The sequence below is a fragment of the Salvelinus sp. IW2-2015 genome, linkage group LG20 (assembly GCF_002910315.2).
Source record: "Salvelinus sp. IW2-2015 linkage group LG20, ASM291031v2, whole genome shotgun sequence".
NCBI lineage: Eukaryota > Metazoa > Chordata > Actinopteri > Salmoniformes > Salmonidae > Salvelinus > Salvelinus sp. IW2-2015.
This window is the reverse complement of record NC_036860.1, coordinates 65,779,399-65,799,182: the sequence shown is the minus strand read 5'-3', so window position 1 is coordinate 65,799,182 and position 19,784 is coordinate 65,779,399. Positions and strand designations below refer to the sequence as shown.

The window sequence follows — 19,784 nt, the reverse complement described above, 5'->3', positions numbered from 1 at the left end:
GTTTTAGATCTAGATTTATTATAATTTTTTTTAAGTCAAGTGAATAATTTTGTCTGGTTTGAATGGTTTTTCGGGTGGTTTACACTTACCTTGCACATTAGAACTGATATGGTCTACAACTTTGGATTGGATTTGGAATCTGTTTTGTCGTTTATAAATAAACTTTTGATGGCTGATAATCGGTTTAATTTTGTAGACCTGTGGGAATTTGAGAAACAACCTATTGCTAATATTAAGTATTACTATGAACTTATGCTATGTAATTAGACATTTAAATTGATTGTAGTAATCCAAAGATAACAATTACAATCCAAGATAAACAATTATATAATGTCCTTTAGAGTTATTGATTTTGTGGTGTTGTGTACTTTTGCAAACATTACAAAATCTATTCATCCAGTTGTTATTTCTACAAAATTAAATGTTTTTAATAAAAATCCTTGTGATTTTGATCTGAGAGTCTCTAAAATCAATGTTTTCCGCAGTAATTCCCCTGTTTTCTCTATACATTATGATTCCGTACATCACTCTGTTTACGGATTTGGGGTTGTACCTGGTAGGTTCATTGATCATTTGTGTGAGATTGAGGGCATCAATCTTAGATTGTAGGATGACCGGGGTGTTAAGCATGTCCCAGTTTAGGTCACCTAGCAGCACGAGCTCAGAAGATAGATGGGGAGCAATCAATTCATATATGGTGTCCAGGGCACAGCTGGGGCAGAGGGTGGTCTATAGCAAGTGACAATGGTGAGAGACTTGTTTCTGGAAAGGTGAATTTTTAGAAGTAGAAGCTCGAATTGTTTTGGTACAGACCTGGATAGTAAGATAGAACTCTGCAGGCTATCTCTGCAGTAGTTTGCAACACAGCCCCCTTTGGCAGTTCTATCTTGGCGGGAAATGTTATAGTTAGGGATGGAAATTTCAGGGTTTTGGGGGGTTTTCCTAAGCCAGGATTCAGACACGGCTAAGACATCCGGGTTGGCAGAATGTCCTAAAGCAGTGAATAAAACAAACTTAGGGAGTAGGCTTCTAATGTCAACATGCATGAAACCAAGGCTTTTACGGTTACAGAAGTCAACAAATGAGAGTACCTGGGGAGTAGGAGTGGAGCTAGGCACTGCAGGTCCTGGATTAACCTCTACATCACCAGAGGAACAGAGGAGAAGTAGGATAAGGGTACGGCTAAAGGCTATAAGAACTGTCCGTCTAGCTCGTTCGGAACAGAGAGTAAAGGGAGCAGGTTTCTGGGCACGATAGCATAGATTCAAGACATAATGTACAGACAAAGGTATGGTAGGAAGAGAGTACATTGGAGGTAAACCTAGGCATTGAGTAATGAAGAGAAAGATGTAGTCTCTAGAGACATTTAAACCAGGTGATGTCATCGCATATGTGGGAGGTGGAACAACATGGTTGGTTAAGGCATATTGAMCAGGGCTATAGGCTCTACAGTGAAATAAGACAGTAATCACTAACCAGGACAGTAATGGACAAGGCATATTGATATTAGAGAGAGGCATGCGTAGCCAAGTGATCGAATGGGTCCAGTGAGTGGTTGGGCTGGCTGGGGACACAGCGATTCAGACAGTTAGCAGTTAGCAGGCCGGGGATAAGGGCCTTAGAGGGACATCGCGATGGGGGGAAAGTATTATTATAATTTTTTTGCCTCCTAGTGCGGTGACTTCGATAGACCAGTCGTGGAATTAGTAGGACCCCTCTGCTACTTGGAACCCAAGTCCAATTGGCAAAATGGTTACAGTGGTCCAAGAAACTGGCTGATGGATCAGCTATCAGTCCAATATGCTCTAGATAGCTAGCAGGCCGCGGTTAGCAGAATGGGCATTCAGGGAACGTCGCGCCTGAGGGGCCTGTCGGTATTCCAGTCATGAAGGATCGGCCGGGTTCCGTGCCCCGTACCGGCAGTAGAAGGGGTCCGGATATTGTAGCCGAGGAGTGGGCTTCAGGAGTAGCCCAGGAGCCCTAGCCGGGAGATGGGTCTAGCATGGGCTAGCCCCAGGCTAGTTGGTGCTTGCTCCGGGATGGGAACATTAGCCAGGAGTAGTCAACCCGGGTTGTGGTTAGCTAGCTGCCATGATCCAGATGAAAGGGTTCAGAGTTTGCATTAGGAATCCGGGGWTATGGAGAGAAAAATAGGTCCGGTATGTTCTGGTTTGAAACGCGTTGTACGAACTGGRGAGAGCTTTCCGAGCTAAAGGTTAGCCGACTGATAGCTGATAGGTGGTAGCTAGTTAGTTGAGATAATCCAGTTCGGAGGTAAATAMAAATARTTTAGAAGAAAAAAACAGATCCACACCACATTGGGTGAGGCGGGTTGCAGGAGAGTATTTTGATGTTGAGGTTTAGGAAAAATATTAAAAAGAATACGAAGAAAAATATATAAAAGATATACACATGAGAGAAGACAAGACAAAGAACAGACGTCTGACTGCTACGCCATCTTGGAAGTACTTCAACTTGATTGGTTCGCGCCCGGGTCGGGGCAAGGGGACGGACTAAAGTGAAACTGTTACACGTGACAGCATCATGCTGCGGGGAGGTTTTTCAGCGGCAGGGACTGGGAGACTAGTCAGGATCGAGGGAAAGATGAACGGAGCAAAGTAGAAAGAGACCCTTGATGAAAACCTGCTCCAGAGCGCTCAGGACCTCAGACTGGGGTGAAGGTTTACCTTCACACAGGACAACGATCCTAAGCACACAGCCAAGACAACGCAGGAGTGGCTTCGGAACAAGTCTCTGAATGTCCTTGAGTGGCCCCGCCAGAGCCCGGACTTGAACCAGATCAAACATCTCTGGAGAGACCTGAAAATAGCTGTCCAGCGACGCCCCCATCCAACCTGACAGAGCTTGAGAGGATCTGCAGAGAAGAATGGGAGAAACTCCCCAAATACAGGTGTGCCAAGCTTGTAGCGTCATACCCAAGAAGAATCAAGGCTGTAATCACTGCCAAKGGTGCTTCAACAAAGTTGTGGGTAAAGGGTCTGAATACTTATGTAAATGTGATATTTCAGTTTCTTATTTTTAATACATTTGCAAAAATGTCTAAAAACCTGTTTTTGCTTTGTCATTGTGTGGTGTTGTGTGTATAATGATGAAAGATTAAAAAAAACGATTTCATCGATTTTAGAGTAAGGCTGTAACGTAACAAAATGTGGAAAAATTCAAGGGGTCTGAATACTTTCAGAATGCATTGTATACTCAAAAACTGACAAGTTATTGAACATTTTCAGATTTGTTTCTATTTTCAATGACGTCTGTCTTCCCAGTCAGGCTATGGTGTTGTTATGACTTTGTATTCCTCCCAAATTGCACCCTATTCCCTACCTAGTGCACTACATTGCACTATGTGCATAGGGCTCTGGTCAAAAGTAGTGCACTATATAGGGAATAGGGTTCCATTTGGAACACACACTTCATCAAAGGAGAAGCTTTGTGTAGTTGGCATACTTGTCTAAAGCTGAGTGTCTGGGCTGGTTACCCCTGGACAATAAAGATATGGATTAGTTATGAATGTGAACAGGGCTTATCTTATCATGTGTAAGTAGGTTTGGGGAATTCTGGGAAAGCTGTGTAATGGTGGAAAGTTGACGTCTTTTCCTTATTTTAGAGGGAAGACTTCGGGCTGTGAAGATGCTGTGTTATTAAAGTTACCAACKATTTCCACACAATAATAATAAGAGCAATATTGTTCAAATGTTTTCTTATTAAAACATATGTATTTAAAGGATTTGAATGAGTCACTCTGGAAGTGTCACGTCGTGTGTATAAACAAGGAGAGGCATCGACTTCGGCAGAAGTCGTGACAGGAAGTACCTGTAAACACAGTACACAGTACATCCCATACTTTCAGTGTTTTTTTTTTTTGAGGACAGAATATTCTACACTAAACAAAAATCTAAATGCAACATGTAAATTGTTGGTTCCATGTTTCATGAGCTGAAATTAAAGATGTCCCGGGTTCTTCCATGGCCTGCATACTCACCAGACATGTCCCCCATTGAGCATGTTTGGGATGCTCTGGATCAACGTGTAGGAAAGCGTGTTCCAGTTCCTGCCAACATCCAGCTCTTCGCACAGCCATTGAAGAGGATTGGGACAACATTCCAACAGGCCACAATCAACAGCCTGATCAACTCTATGTGATGGAGATGTGTCACGCTGCATGAAGCAAATGGTGGTCTCACCAGATATTTACTTGTTTTCTGACCACCACCCCTACTTTTTTTAAGGTATCTGTGACCAACAGATGCATATCTGTATTCCCAGTCATGTGAAARCCATAGATTAGGTCCTAATGAAATTATTTCAATTGACTGATTTCCTTATATGAACTGTAACTCGGTAAAATCCTTGAAATTGTTGCATGTTGTGTTTATACATATATTTGTTCAGTATATATTCCAGTGTTAATATAGAGCTTGCTGTTGTGCATAGCAAAACAAGAAAAAAAAACGGTAATTCATCTATATAGCTTCAAAACTATTTTCGCACTGAAAATATGAATACCAAGGATAAATGTCTTAGACAGCCCCAATGCAGACCCTCGTTGCTCAAAAACAACATCAACTGCAGCACAAGTATGATGTGGTTTCTGTTCCCATAGGGTTATCCTCACAGCAACATGTAGCCTACTGGTATTCCTATAGTATCTGTTTAGTTTCACAGTGCATACGCACAGGTCTTCTCTGGTACCACATGATATGATAAGATATAACATAATTACATACATGTGAATCCAACWTTWWTTWTTARWWTTWTTTTTTTAAAGATGGGGCCGACCGTCATATTTCTCGGGAAAGTGACATGCCGGTGGTAATATTGTTGCAGCCAGAGTAAAGTAAACATCAATGTCTCCAAAATTGAGAAACAGAAAATAATTTAAAGTGCTAAAATGGTTTATTCATAAATGATTGTTATTCAATCAATCTCATTTTGCTTTGCAAAACTTATTTGGCGTTTAGCGGAGTGTAGGCTATGACGTAGCAGTGCTTGCTGTGCTTTGTATTCTCAAATCAAAAGTGATACAGTGTCACCCTCTGATGGGGCACAGCTGCACCACAGGGTGAGGTCTAGTTTATAAACGTGTATTACAACTGCAGTATAGTCAATCACCCAGTAGAGAGCAGTGGAGAGCTACAGATCGATGAAGTCTAGTAATTGGCGAGAGGAAATTACGTCTGTGTCTGTAAAAACGCTACTTGCTTGTCCATTAGGAAGACAAGACCAGAAAGTGTACTGTAATTGATTGCCAAAAGCAGAWGATTTAATTAACCAAATGTGTTGGTCACTTGTTGTGGGGCTCCCGAGTGGTGCAGAGGTCTAAGGCACTGCATCTCAGTGATATAGGCGTCACTARAAACACCCTGATTTGATTCCAGGCTGTATCACAACRGGCTGTGATTGGCAGTCCCATAGGGCGGCGCACAATTGGCCCAGCGTCATCCGGGTTTGGCCGATGTAGACCGTCATTGTAATTAAGAATGTGTTCTTAACTGACTTGCTTAGTTAAAAAAAAAAWAATGAAAACACTTTACTGGATCTTTCTCAATTTGTATTTTTGTGATTCCTCATAGAAGGTCCAAGATCCCTCCCCTCTGACCTTCTCCAATGAGTTTTGAGAAAAATGAGGCGAGGAGAAATGGGAGGAATGGAGGAAAGTTAAAAGATATAAAGATACATCTAATTCAGATGAAGATCTGATGTATGGAACATTAACTAAAGTGTTTAATGAAATGTGATGATTTAATAAACAGGTTTGCAGTATTATAAACGATCAGAGCACATACATTATTTACTTGTCAAAATTCCTTAGGCCTAATCTAGGTCTAGATTCAATCAAACAAAGCATTATTCAGCGATAGCCGACACCCGCATAGCTGATGTTTGGCACCCGCATAGCTGATGTTTGGCACCCGCATAGCTGATGTTTTGCCACCCGCATAGAGATGTTTTTTTCACCCGCATAGCTGATGTTTTTTCACCCGCATAGCTGATGTTTTGCCACCCGCATAAGCTGATGTTTTTTGCACCCGCATAGCTGATGTTTTTTCACCGCCATAGCTGATGTTTTTGCACCCGCATAGCTGATGTTTTGCACCCGCATAGCTGATGTTTGCACCCGCATAGCTGATGTTTTTTTTCACCCGCATAGCTGATGTTTTGCACCCGCATAGCTGATGTTTTGCACCCGCATAGCTGATGTTTTGCACCCGCAATAGCTGATGTTTTGCACCCGCATAGCTGATGTTTTGCACCGCATAGCTGATGTTTTTTTACCCGCATAGCTGATGTTTGGCACCCGCATAGCTGATGTTTTGCACCCGCATAGCTGATGTTTTGCACCGCATAGCTGATGTTTTTGCACCGCATAGCTGATGTTTTGCACCCGCATAGCTGATGTTTTTTTCACCCGCATAGCTGATGTTTTGCACCCGCATAGCTGATGTTTTGCACCCCGCATACTGATGTTTTGCACCCGCATAGCTGATGTTTTGCACCCGCATAGCTGATGTTTTGCACCCGCATAGCTGATGTTTTGCACCCGCATAGCTGAATGTTTTGCACCCGCATAGCTGATGTTTGCACCCGCATAGCTGATGTTTTGCACCCGCATAGCTGATGTTTTGCACCCGCATAGCTAATGTTTCGGAGGTGTGCAAAACCGTAACTGCATTGGAGCTGTAGAATGAGCAGCCACTCCTGTTCGAAGTTCAGAATGAGAAAGTGAAGGCAATAATGAGGGTTTCTGTCATCCTAATGGAGGAGTAGATTACATCTATCATCCTAATGGAGGTGTAGATTACATCTATCATCTATCATCCTAATGGAGAGTAGATTACATCTATCATCCTAATGGAGGAGTAGATTACATCTATCATCCTAATGGAGGTGTAGATTACATCTATCATCCTAATGGAGGAGTAGATTACATCTATCATCCTAATGGAGGAGTAGATTACATATATCATCTAATGAGGTGTGATTACATCTATCATCCTAATGGAGGAGTAGATTACATCTATCATCCTAATGAAGGTGTAGATTACATCTATCATCCTAATGGAGGAGTAGATTACATCTATCATCCTAATGGAGGTGTAGATTACATCTATCATCCTAATGGAGGAGTAGATTACATCTATCATCCTAATGGAGGTGTAGATTACATCTATCATCCTAATGGAGGAGTAGATTACATCTATCATCCTAATGGAGGAGTAGATTACATCTATCATTCAATGGAGGTGTAGATTACATCTATCATCTATCATCCTAAATGGAGGTGTAGATTACATCTATATCCTAATGGAGGAGTAGATTACATCTATCATCCTAATGGAGGTGTAGATTACATCTATCATCCTAATGGAGGAGTAGATTACATCTATCATCCTAATGGAGGTGTAGATTACATCTATCATCCTAATGGAGGTGTAGATTACATCTATCATCCTAATGGAGGAGTAGATTACATCTATCATCCTAATGGAGGAGTAGATTACATCTATCATCTATCATCCTAAGAATGAAGGTGTAGATTATATCACATTCCAGTGTTCCAACTTGTAAACAAGACCGCATGGGATTTCTCTTAATGTGACTCCATGCAGCCAATGGCAATGTCTCACACACACACACACACACACACACACACACACACACACACACACACACACACACAACAGAAAAGTCAGATAATGAGACTCCTAGACCCACAGAAGTACAACATTTAGTGTCTTTATAAAACAACATATTTGCTAAATATAGCCAAGGCTCATTTAAATATGCATAAATAGCAAGAAAATAGTTTCCCATTTCATTTCAATTCAAACAATTCTGAATAGCAATATTTATACATAGATCAGTTAAGAGCACTATATGAACATAGGGTAGAAACGTCTTTAAAGGTGTTAATGCTCCAATCAGGAGCAGGGCGTAGCTAAAGCAATAATTCAGTGTATATCAGTCTAACAAATTGTACACGTCTTGGTCTTTAGAAGAAACACAGACACCATATGTAACACAAGGCTTGTGAYAAATGTGTGAAATATCAAACGGCACATCTTTGGATGGGTTATCGATGATAAAAACAACAAGTATAATACAACAATAATCAATATTACTATGGGTCAAAATCTTTAAAACATTTTGTATATATTTACAAAACCTGAGAACAAGGCAATACAAGGGTGAAAACAAGTTTTAGATCTAGATTATTATAATTTTTTTAAGTCAAGTGAATAATTTTGTCCTGGTTTTGAATGTTCTTCGGTGGTTTACACTACCTTGCACATTAGAACTGATATTGGTCTACAACTTTGGATGGATTTGGAATCTGTTTGTCGTTTATAAATAACTTTTGATGGCTGATATCGGTTTATTTTTTTGTAGACTGTGAATTTGAGAAACAACCTATTGCTAATATTAAGTATACTATGACTTATGCTATGAATTAGACATTTACATTGATTGTAGTGAATCCAAAGATAAACAATTACAATCCAAAGATAAACAATTATATAATGTCCTGAGAGTATTATTTTGTGTGTGTGTACTTTTGCAACATACAAAATCTATTCATCCAGTTTTATTTCTACAAATTAAATGTTTTTATAAAAATCCTTGTGATTTTGATCTGAGATCTCTAAAATCAACTGTTTTCCAGTAATTCCCCTGTTTTCTATACATTTATATTCCCAGACATCACTCCCCTCAATCTCTCATCTCCTCAGCCTAATATCCTTGTATCTCTAAACAGCAGCTAGAACATCTATCAGGCAGAGAACTTTCTGTTCTGTATGGTTCTTAGAAGTCTGGGATGAAGCATCAGTTATCTGTTGGAAGTGTCAGTTGGCCAGCTCTCTCTCTGTCCAGGTGTCAGTTTGCCGGCTCTCTCTCTGTTCAGGTGTCAGTTGGCCGGCTCTCTCTCTGTCCAGGTGTCAGTTGTCCGGCTCTCTCTCTGTCCAGGTGTCAGTTTGCCGGCTCTCTCTCTGTTCAGGTGTCAGTTGGCCGGCTCTCTCTCTGTCCAGGTGTCAGTTTGCCGGCTCTCTCTCTGTTCAGGTGTCAGTTNCTCTGTTCAGGTGTCAGTTGGCCGGCTCTCTCTCTGTTCAGGTGTCAGTTGGCCGGCTCTCTCTCTGTCCAGGTGTCAGTTGGCCGGCTCTCTCTCTGTTCAGGTGTCAGTTGGCCGGCTCTCTCTCTGTCCAGGTGTCAGTTGTCCGGCACTGTCTCTGTTCTATCATCTTTAATCTGTGTCAGTTGGTTGGCTCAGGGATGGGAGAGGGGTGGTTCTCCAGTCTAATGGTCCAGGGGTCAGGGGTCGGGGTGTAAAATGGAGGGTGGGTAAGGACTTCCCCACCAGGCCCCGCCAGGGCAAAGGTGAACACGCCCCTCTGTCTCTCCAGCTCCACCTTGTCAACCACATGCTTCCTGTCTGACTGGTGATGCCGAGCCTCTCTGGCCCCCCGGCCCTCCCTGGCCTCTCTGGCCCCCCGGCCCTCTCTGGCCTCCCTGCCCTCCCGGCTCTCTCTGCCCTCCCGGCTCTCTCTGCTGTCACTGTCCAAGTCCTTACCACCCAGGGCCTGTCTCTCTCTCTCCCCTAGGCCCAGACCGTGACCTCTAACGCCTCTGTGGGGGGAGGGCAGGAGCCGGCAGCCGCCCTTGCCATCCTCGTGGTGATTGGCCGAGCCAGGAGGACCCTGCAGGAAGTTGTTGGCTGAGCGCCAGGCGGCGGGTTTACGGCCTCGTCGAGGGCGTGAGACGCGGCAGCTCTGCCTCTTGATGTGTCGGTGCAGGTGGTCTGAGCGTGTGAAGCTCTTGTAGCAGTACTCACACTGGTAGGGCCGCACCCCTGTGTGGATACGCAAGTGGTTCTTCAGGTCGTAGTTGTGGACAAACTTGGAGTTGCAGTGGAGGCAGACGTAGGGCCGCTCTCCTGTGTGCTTCCGCATGTGGATCTTCAGCTTGTCTTGCCTGAAAAGAAAAAATACAAGCTTATATTATTTACTTTATTTCACTTTTATGTTACCAGGTTGTCCCATTGAGGTGAAAATATATATTTTTCAATGTATTGTCCTTTCAACTGTATGTGTTCTGAAAGATGTATCAGAGATGAAAGCATTGTTGGTGGGTATACTCTGGGGTACGTATTAAATGTGCCAGGTGAAACAATCATGCCAGAGCAGAGGCAGGAAGTGACTAGAAAGAAAGACAGGGGGTTTCCACTTTTTAGGTCTCGGATGATATTCAGATGAGAGGATACAAATCAAACGCCTTAACCACAAAAACACTCCCTTACCGTAATACCATCATCTTTGTCCAAAAAAAACCCTCTCAATTTCACATGTTAATGATTGCTATCTTTTTTTTACATGTAGGCATTTTGATTATTATCTTAGAATATGATGAGGCAACACTTTTACCTAATCACTTAGCCACTTATCCACATACGTGGCGTCACTAAAGGATACTGTATGTGTCAGTACTGTGTTTATTGGCTTTTATAATCTCCTTGCAGAAGATGGTAAGACCTACAGTATCAAGAGTGTTTGTCATACCTGGTGAAGCGCACCTCACAGATGGTGCACATGTATGGTTTCTCTCCTGTGTGAGTCCTCATGTGTCTGGGTAGTTTCCCCGCCCCCTGGATCACCTTGTTACAGATGGGACACTGCTGGGATGCTTTGGGCTTCATCTTCCTCTCCTCTTCCATCTGCCAGGGAGGGAACAGCGCCCCCAGGTGGCTCGATGCACTCAGGAAGCTCAGGTATGAGCGGAAGTCTTCCTCCTGCTTTATCTGACTCGGGTGGAGGTGAGGCCCCTCGGACCGTACCACCCCCAGGCCGGAGGTCATTAAGTCTTTCAGGAAGTCACTGTGGAGCATGCTGGGAGGGATTTCCTCCTTCAGCTCCTCCTTGACGACCTCTCTCTTCACGGCCAGGTCTAAGGGTCGGTTGTCCAGTTGAGAAGGGTGGGAGGAACGGTGGAGGGTCGGGGTCTGGGCGTGGTGGCTGGGGTTGTGGTTGGAGTCCAGGACCTGTCGGGGGAATCCTGGGAACTCTGCAGCCCACATGGGAGGGTAGAAGCCAGGGAGCAGAGGGGAAAAGTTGTCCCTCCTGTCCAGGACTGATGGCAGTTTAGGGTACAGCCCTTCCTGTAGCAGAGACTCAATGGAAAAGTCCTTGAGGGCTCGGCTCTCCATGCGCTCATGCTCCGGGCTGGGTTTCTCACACTGAGAGTCTTTGTCTGTGCACTTCCTGTTCCTCTGCAGCTCGTACTGGTGCTGGTACTGAGAGGTACTGGGTGGTGCTCCTCTCTCCGACTCGACCTGGTCCTGACTCTCTGACGACCTCGTTGACCACTCACTGGCGTTGTCCTCCTCATGAACCTCCTGCTCGTCCTTCCTCGACTCTTCCTCCTCCTCCTCCTCCTCCTCCTGTTCCTCTACCTCCTCCTCTTCGTCTTCCTCCTCATCTCCCTCTCCTCCTGCTCCCTTGTCAGAGTCCATAATCTCCAGACAGACGGTGACGATGCAGGGGATCTCCAGCATCTGAGCCGCTCCAAGAATTTCTTTCACGTTGGACGCCGTCACCGTTAGCGTAGATGTGTAGGCGAACTCCAAGATGGCCGTCAGGGACTCGGGGGCCACGAAATCTATCTCATACACCCCGTGCTTGTCCCTTCCGCCCGAGGCCACGGTGAAGAGCTTCTTGAAGTACTGGCTGCAGGCGGCGAGGACAGATCGGTGGGTCTGATACTCCTGGTCGCGTACGATGAGCACCACGTCACAGAGCAACCCGGCGCGTCGCTGTTCGTTAAGGCAGCACAGGACATCACTGCTGTGGTTGGGGAACGGAATCCCGATCAGGTCATCTTCACTGTGGCCCATCCTCGACTCTCCTTCTCCTCTCTGATCTACAGAACAGGGAGACAGATATGAACTATTACTACTATGTAGGTGTACAGTTCTGTTTAGTCAGGCAAGATACTGATTTATAGACAGAGACAAAACAATCACATTTATTACACATTTATAGTCCTCTTTACACCAACAGTTGTCCCAAAGTGCTTTACAGTAACCCTGTCTAGATTCCAAAGTGCTTTACAGTAACCATGCCTAGACCCCAAAGTGCTTTACAGTAACCCTGCCTAGATCCCAAAGAGCTTTACAGTAACCCTGCCTAGATCCCAAAGAGCTTTACAGTAACCCTGCCTAGATCCAAAAGCTTTACAGTAACCTGTCCTAGTCCCACAAAGCTTTACAGTAACCCTGCCTAGATCCCAAAGAGCTTTACAGTAACCATGCCTAGATCCCAAAGAGCTTTACAGTAACCCTGTGCCTAGATCCCAAAGAGCTTTACAGTAACCCTGCCTAGATCCCAAAGAGCTTTACAGTAACCCTGCCTAGATCCCAAAGAGCCTTACAGTAACCCTTGCCTATAGTCCCAAAGAGCTTTACAGTAACCCTGCCTAGATCCCAAAGAGGGAGCAGGAAACCCAGTGGCAAAGAAGTGGTATTACTTATGGAGTAAACATTTAATTTAATTGATAAAATGTATAAAATATTCTTTCACCAGGCAAGTTGATTCAGAGCGCATAAGATACAACAGAGCTGCATGGACCACGGCTGACTATCCATTCATTGTCTTTTGATCATAGTCACAGTGGTGTTGAATGCTATCCTAAATGGTCTTGTCCATTCTAGGTAATGTTTACAGTGAGTGAAAAAATGGTTTGTGACAGTTTCTCGCCCATTCATGTCTTGTCTATGAATAGAGGTTAAACCTAGCTGTCCGCTCCTCAGCGGTTAGAAGCGGTATGTGGATAGACGCTTTCAGATGGCTTCTTGCCACAGCTGCATTGTGTGATTGGATCTCAATGGTCCACAGTTAAACATTACAGAAGAATGTTCTGTAATGTTTGTACGCTATGAGTTTCCGACCCCATATTAACACTCTCTCTATACGTCACACAGGATAAATATTTAAAGCCTCTCCTTAATTCATTTCCAGGTGGCATTGTGCTCAGTTACCAATCAAATGTGTTCTCATCTTGTTGCTAAGGAACAGTTGCTATGATTATGGTACAGATGTAGACAGTGGAAGACCTATAGGCGAATATATAAGTCTTTGATGAGCAACTTGAAACAAAAGACAAAGTGGAATTCAGTGAGATGATTATTTCTGTTCTGCCAGTTCATAGACTAAGAGTACTAATAACCTTCATTATAAAATATGTATCCATACAGTACTAAGTACTAATAACCTTCATTATAAAATATGTATCCATACAGTACTAAGTACTAATAACCTTCATTATAAAATATGTATCCATACAGTACTAAGTACTAATAACCTTCATTATAAATATGTATCCATACAGTACTAAGTACTAATAACCTTCATTATAAAATATGTATCCATACAGTACTAAGTACTAATAACCTTCATGGACATAAGATCAATAAGTCTAGCATATCTTTCATCTGCTGTACCATATTAACATATTCTGGAAGCAGGACCTAATCATCTTCTAGGTCTTTGGAAGCGCATAGATGGCATGTCAAAGGTCAAAGGTCAGCTCTGTAACAATGCAAGGAAAGAGACAAGAGGATCGGATTCGTGGGCTTTGGGTCTTGACTTCACCAGCATTTCCGTAAGTGTAACACTCAGCATTCGTTCAACACAGAGGACAGAATGAGGGAAGAGAGGAGGATCTTGAGAGAGAGAGAGAAGAGAGAGAGAGAGAGAGAGAGAGAGACGAGAGAGAAGGAGGGGGCAGAAGAGAGAGAGAGAGAGAAAGAGAGAGTGGATATGTGTGTGTGTGTGTGTGAGAGAGAGAGAGGTGGAGTGTGTGTGTGTGTTGTTGTGTGTGTGTGAGAGAGAGAGAGAGTGGATGTGTGTGTGTGTGTGAGAGAGAGAGAGAGAGTGAGAGAAAAAGGCATCAGATGTTCACCAAGTTCCCTAAACAGGCTGCATAAAAACAGCGCTGTTAAGAGCCTCCCTACCAGTGCTAAACCATTGTGTAAGGGCGATCCCTACAGCTGAAACCCGCGTTTCGACCTTAACAGGCTGCATTAAAACCAGCCTTGTGTAGTACCAGGGCGCTCCCTAACAGGCTGCATAAAAACCAGCGCTGTGTAGTACCAGAGCCCCTTCCCTAACAGGCTGCCATAAAAACCAGTGCTGTGTGTAGTACCAGGGAAGCCCCTCACCTAACAGGCTGCATAAAAACCAGCGCTGTGTAGTACCAAGGGCCCCTCCTAACAGGCTGCATATAAAAACCAGCCCTGTGGTAAGTTACCAGGAGCCCCTCCCTAACAGGCTGCATTAAAAACCAGCGCCTATGTGTAGTACCAGGAGACCCTCCCTAACAGGCCTGCATAAACCAGCCTGTGTAGTACCAGAGACCCTTCCCTAACAGGCTGCATAAAACCAGCGCTTGGTGTAGTACCAGGATACCCTCCCTAAACAGGCGCATAACCAGCGCTGTGTCAGTACAGGATTACCCTCCCTAACAGGCTGCAAAAACCAGCGCTGTGTAGTACCAGGATACCTTCCCTAACAGGCTGCATAAAAAACCCAGCCGCTGTGTAGTACCAGGAGCCCTCCTAACAGCGCTATAAAAACCAGCCCTGTGTAGTTACCAGGAGCCCTCCCTAAACAGGCTGCATAAAAACCAGCGCTGTGTATCCAGGAGCCCTCCCTAACATGGCTGCATAAAAAACCACGCTGATGTAGTACCAGAGATACCCTCCCTAACAGCTGCATAAAAACCCAGCGCTGTGTAGTACCAGGAGCCCCTCCCTAACAGGCTGCATAAAAACCAGCGCCTGGCGTCGGACCCAGGAGCCCTCCTGGAATACCCAGCCAAGTCAAACATTGAGTGGCGCTTAGAACAACAGAGTGGTAAGCAGAGGGGCCTTGAGAGGGGACCTGGGAGGGAGGCCGCTGTTGGTCTCTATCTGTTTTCAATTGCACCCTATTCCCTTTATAGTGCACTACTTTAGAACCAGACGCCCAATGGGCCCTGCCAAACTTTGCCCTATATAGGGAATTAGGGGTGCCGTTTAGACTTAGCCTTCTCCCCCACCCTGGGAACATGGGCTGCTAGCCAGGCATAGCCAACGTCCCACTTCCCCTCTTTCTCTCTCTTCTGCTCCAGCACTAACGCTTAGCTAACGCTAACCACCCGGGCTAATTACTATGTCCTGGAGAGATCTGGAGGGGATGTGCCACATGGACAGGAGAGGAGAGGAGAGGAGAGGAGAGGAGAGGAGAGGAGAGGAGAGGAGGGCATTGCTTTCCCACATCACGGTCCTGCATAGATCACTGATTCATCACACAATGCCTTCCTTAATTTAACCCTTTCCTCCCTCCCTCCCTCCCTCCCTCCCTCCCTCCCTCAGGGTGGGGACATTTATAAACCTTTGTCAAAGGGCCTGATAACCCCTTATGTTTGTGTGATTTGCTCTGGCAGTCTCTCCCTGTCCTGTCTGTCTTTCATCCCATGGAAAGACAGCGTTGATCCAGTGTTTGTTCTCAATAGAGCCCATAGAGTAGCTTTTCCACTCTGCATTGTCAAATAGTCCCAGATAATGCTTACAAGGCAACTATTAGAATCAAATATGTAAAAACAACATCACATATTGTTTTGGATTAAAACATGTATTTTATTTTTTACCTGATTCGAATTCTAATAATCCTAATACTACTGTATATCATTGCTAGTGAGCAGGAAGAACATGAGGTTTTGAAAAGCATTACAAGAGAATGTCACAATGAGAGAGCAGGTTGGTCTATCCAGGATCCACAGCTCCTCTGCTTCCCTCCGACCCCTCAGTCACTATCTACCCACCATCCCAAATCACCACTGACACTGTGTCCTCGCTCACCTCTAGTGCTGTGGCAGGCAGTGTCATCATTAGAGGCTGCCAGGGGCAAGACAGACAGGGGCTAACAGTAACATAGTTCTCTTTCTGTGTTCCAAACTCCCCATCACCACCTCTGATTAGTGACCCCAGGGCCACCAAGCTCCCCCAAAGGCCACCAAGCTCCCCCAAAGGCCACCAAGGGCCACCAAGCTCCACTGTCTGGGGGAAACACTTGTCTGGACTGAGCTATGCCGTATGTAGCAAATTAAATGTGTTAGCTGGGTGACTTAGTTAACTCAGAACACTGTACAATGGCATTTAGAGCCAAACTGACTTACAGCCTGTGTTTAGGATGAGTTGGTTATGAATTGTTTCAGGTGTGTAAAGTACTTAAGTAAAACATGTATTTTTGGGGGAGTGTCTGGACTTTACTTTAATATTTATATTTTTGACAACTTATTCCTAAAGAAAATATGACTCCCAAAAGTACTTGTTACATTTCGAATGCTCAGGCATGACAGCAATATGGTCCAATTCACACACATGTCAATAAAGTGCACTGTCATCCCTATCGGGCGGCCTCACTAAACACAAATACTGTGTGTGTAAATGAGGTCCGAGTGTGGTGTGCCCCTGTGTGTCCGTAAAAATACACAGAAAACAGACATTGTGCCGTCTGGTTTGCTTAATAAAAGGAATTTGATGTATAGCATTTACTTTAACTTGTGATATTTACTCCAGTATGACAATTTAGTATTTTTTCCACCAATGTACTTAAGTACATTTCAAACCAGATACTTTTAGACTAACTCAAGTAGTATTTTACTGGGTGACTTTCACTTTTACTTGAGCCATTTTTCTATTAAGGTATCTTTACTTTTACTCAAGTATGACAATTGAGTACTTTTCCCACTGATTTAAAAAAAAATATATATAGATGGTCGTACACTATCAGACTCCCAATAATTGAATTACTACAGGTGAATACAGAGCCTTCCACAGATACACTCGACCAAAGTTTATAACTTATATAAGCTTCATTTATGATTTACTCCCAAATTGTGTTTTTTGTTGATTGTTTTAAATCAAATGTATTCTTTAACTGTATATTCACAGAATATAAAGGATATTGATATGAAACTACTATATTCACAGAATATAAAGGATATTGATATGAAACTACTATATTCACAGAATATCAAGGATATTTATATGAAACTACTCGTCTGGTTCGACGACACCTGTGACATACAGTAGATGAAGTGGCTTTTTCTACAGACAAAATGTTCATATAGAAATAGTGAATTATTGGGGAGGACAAATTAATTTAAATATATAAATAGTTGATACTGTATACTGTATATTGAGACATCTTTGATGCATACTTTTACCTACAGTATAGCATACATATTATCAGCTGGTGCGCTACAGAAAAAAATATTGATAATCTGAATATTTATGTTGAATCCAACAGTTTATTTTTGTTTATTGGAATGTGTAATGAGAATGTACTAMAAATACTGGTGAATTGAAAGCTCATTAAACCTATAAGCCAATCGTACAGTTTGTTTGTTTAAATAAAGACCAATCCTATAGGAGTTTATTATCGAGCCATCCACTGAGCCTCCAGGAGAACCCCGAGGTTCACGCCGTTATCTGRATCAGACAGTCAATACGTTGTTCTGGGAGTTTATTAGGTCTCAGAGGACAACCTTTTGGTTTCACTGAATCCATTCTGGTAACTTTTTATGTAAAAGAGCACCCACTCTATTAAATATGATTTAGCAAGATATCATACTTTACAATACGGTTATCTCAATAAAGGGTTTATAATTAGTTAATTGGCTGTTATTATTCATTTATAGAACCATTATAAATCATTAATAGATATTAATTTACTGATATTTCTTATGATAATGCAATTTGTTCGGTTTTTAAATTAATGAGTTCAATTRTGACCACTGATGCTTTTAATTAAATTATTGATGATCCATGGCAGAGGTGGTAGTTTTTAAAGAATCGTTGGTGTCTCCTTGACAACCACTTTTATCAATCTCACAACCTGTCCTCGTGTTGTGAGTTTAAGTGATTTATGACAAATTAATTATAATTCAGATTGTCTCATTAAGAGTCAACCAGACAGCAGATGAGGCTACTTTCAACGGATAATGGCTTTACAAAATATATTTTCATATTTGCTACTCTGTAGAACAAATCCTTGTAGCTAATTTTACTTGAATGTTTCAACWTCTCTTTTATATATATACAGTACCCCAATAATAAATAAAAAAGTAGACAACAAACAATTGTTGTAAAACAAGCTAGCCTAATCCCTATGTTTTGAGGGGATAAGAGTGTCACAAACAGTCATCTTCTACACCCCTCAGTTCTTATTTTCTCAACACTCTCCTACTTCAACTTAAAAAAACTTCAACTTTTGTTTTAGGAGTTATATCTTAGCCCCGGTGCTATGTAAGAGTTCAATTCTCTTACACATTTTATTCAGCTTTTTTGCCACAAATCCACCAGCGCAAGTGTCTGTTTTGACTAAATAATGAACTCAATGAAACACCATCAGGAGAATACAATAACATTTAAAAAAGTTAAAGCCAAAATACTGTATTTAACATTTCATCTACCCAGTAAAATAAATTCCTGTTCATGTTGTCTCCACATTTTTATTGCGAAAGAGGTCTTGGCAACCTCATTTTCTCAAGACGGTGTCTCATAGTGCTATCCAAAACAATTACGGGAGTCATAAATGACTGTATCCACACCTGGAACTGAGGCACTTTCAGAGTGTTGCACCTGGYAGGAATACAACACAACAGGCAACGCTCTAAAGACCTAAAACATACCTAACTACACACACACACAAACACATACACACACTGAACAGGTGCACTGTACACATGTACAGTAGAAAAMAAAGACTTATTCACTGCAGCAATAAGCAGGCACACTCACTCAAACACAAACGTACACAAACTAGATATAGAATTTTCAGCATGCCACAAGTCAGCAGAATTGGYAAAAAAAGAATCCTTAGAATTCTAAACGGAATCCTCATTACCTACCTTCTTAATTCCTTTCTTTCCGTTTGTTTATAATTCAGAGTCTACCAGTGGTGTCCAGAGACCTGTCACATTGCCTCTTCAGAATAGTGTACCCAGAGCTGACAGTCAGTCAGTCCATTCACAGTCACAGCCACCTCGCATCGGCCGCCCATTCACAAAAACCAGGAAATATCCAACACTTCCAAAACCAATACAAAGACAAGTAGCAGCTGAAGGAGGTTAACAGTGGACCGCCAGACCGGACCGGAGCGGAGAGAGGTGTGTGTGTCCCTGGCAGACTTTAACAGGCTGGTGAGCGGAGCAACAGTGGAGTTGAGAGACGGCAGGCAGGGAAGGCAGGCTTGTCAGATTCACAGTAGGGAGGGAGAGCAGAGCAGCATTACTGCTATGTGGAGATGTTGCACCACTAGTTTTTATAGCAGGGTGGGTAGCTGAAAGATAATAATACCCCAGTCCTCCTCCACAACACAAGTTAAGCACACAGTGTGTTATAAACTCATGGCTCAGACACCCTCTGATTTAGGTCAGACAAAATGAATTTGTTGTTTTGTTAGAGTGAATTACATTATGGAAGGAGAGGGGTGAAGCAGTAAGTGGCTGTTTGGGGTATAACAAAAAAATTAAGGAAAGAAATCAAATTAAAAAAATAAAAGACTATTTATGAACCTCCACTGGTCACTACAACAGAGAACAGAGATGAAGCAACAGAGTAGAGATCAGAGATGAAGCGACAACTTTAAGATTTAAGACTAAAACCCCAAATATGATCGGTATGTTTTACTTTGTCAAATAAGACGTGATACAGTACTGTAGCACTTCAG

General features: G+C 43.0%; 1 protein-coding gene across 1 annotated transcript in view; it reads right to left on the bottom strand.

The window, feature by feature from the left end:
• Positions 1-9,094: 9,094 nt before the first annotated feature.
• LOC111980264 (zinc finger and BTB domain-containing protein 7C-like) overlaps positions 9,095-19,784 on the bottom strand; it is a 29,321-nt gene continuing 18,631 nt past the window's right edge. The window contains exons 2-3 of the mRNA XM_024010964.2: positions 10,572-11,928; positions 9,095-9,987 (exon numbers count right to left, since the gene is read on the bottom strand). Of these exons, the coding sequence (XP_023866732.1) occupies positions 9,270-9,987; positions 10,572-11,902 (2,049 nt within the window). The 5' untranslated portion in view covers positions 11,903-11,928 and the 3' untranslated portion in view covers positions 9,095-9,269. The remainder of the gene's footprint in view (positions 9,988-10,571; positions 11,929-19,784) is intronic.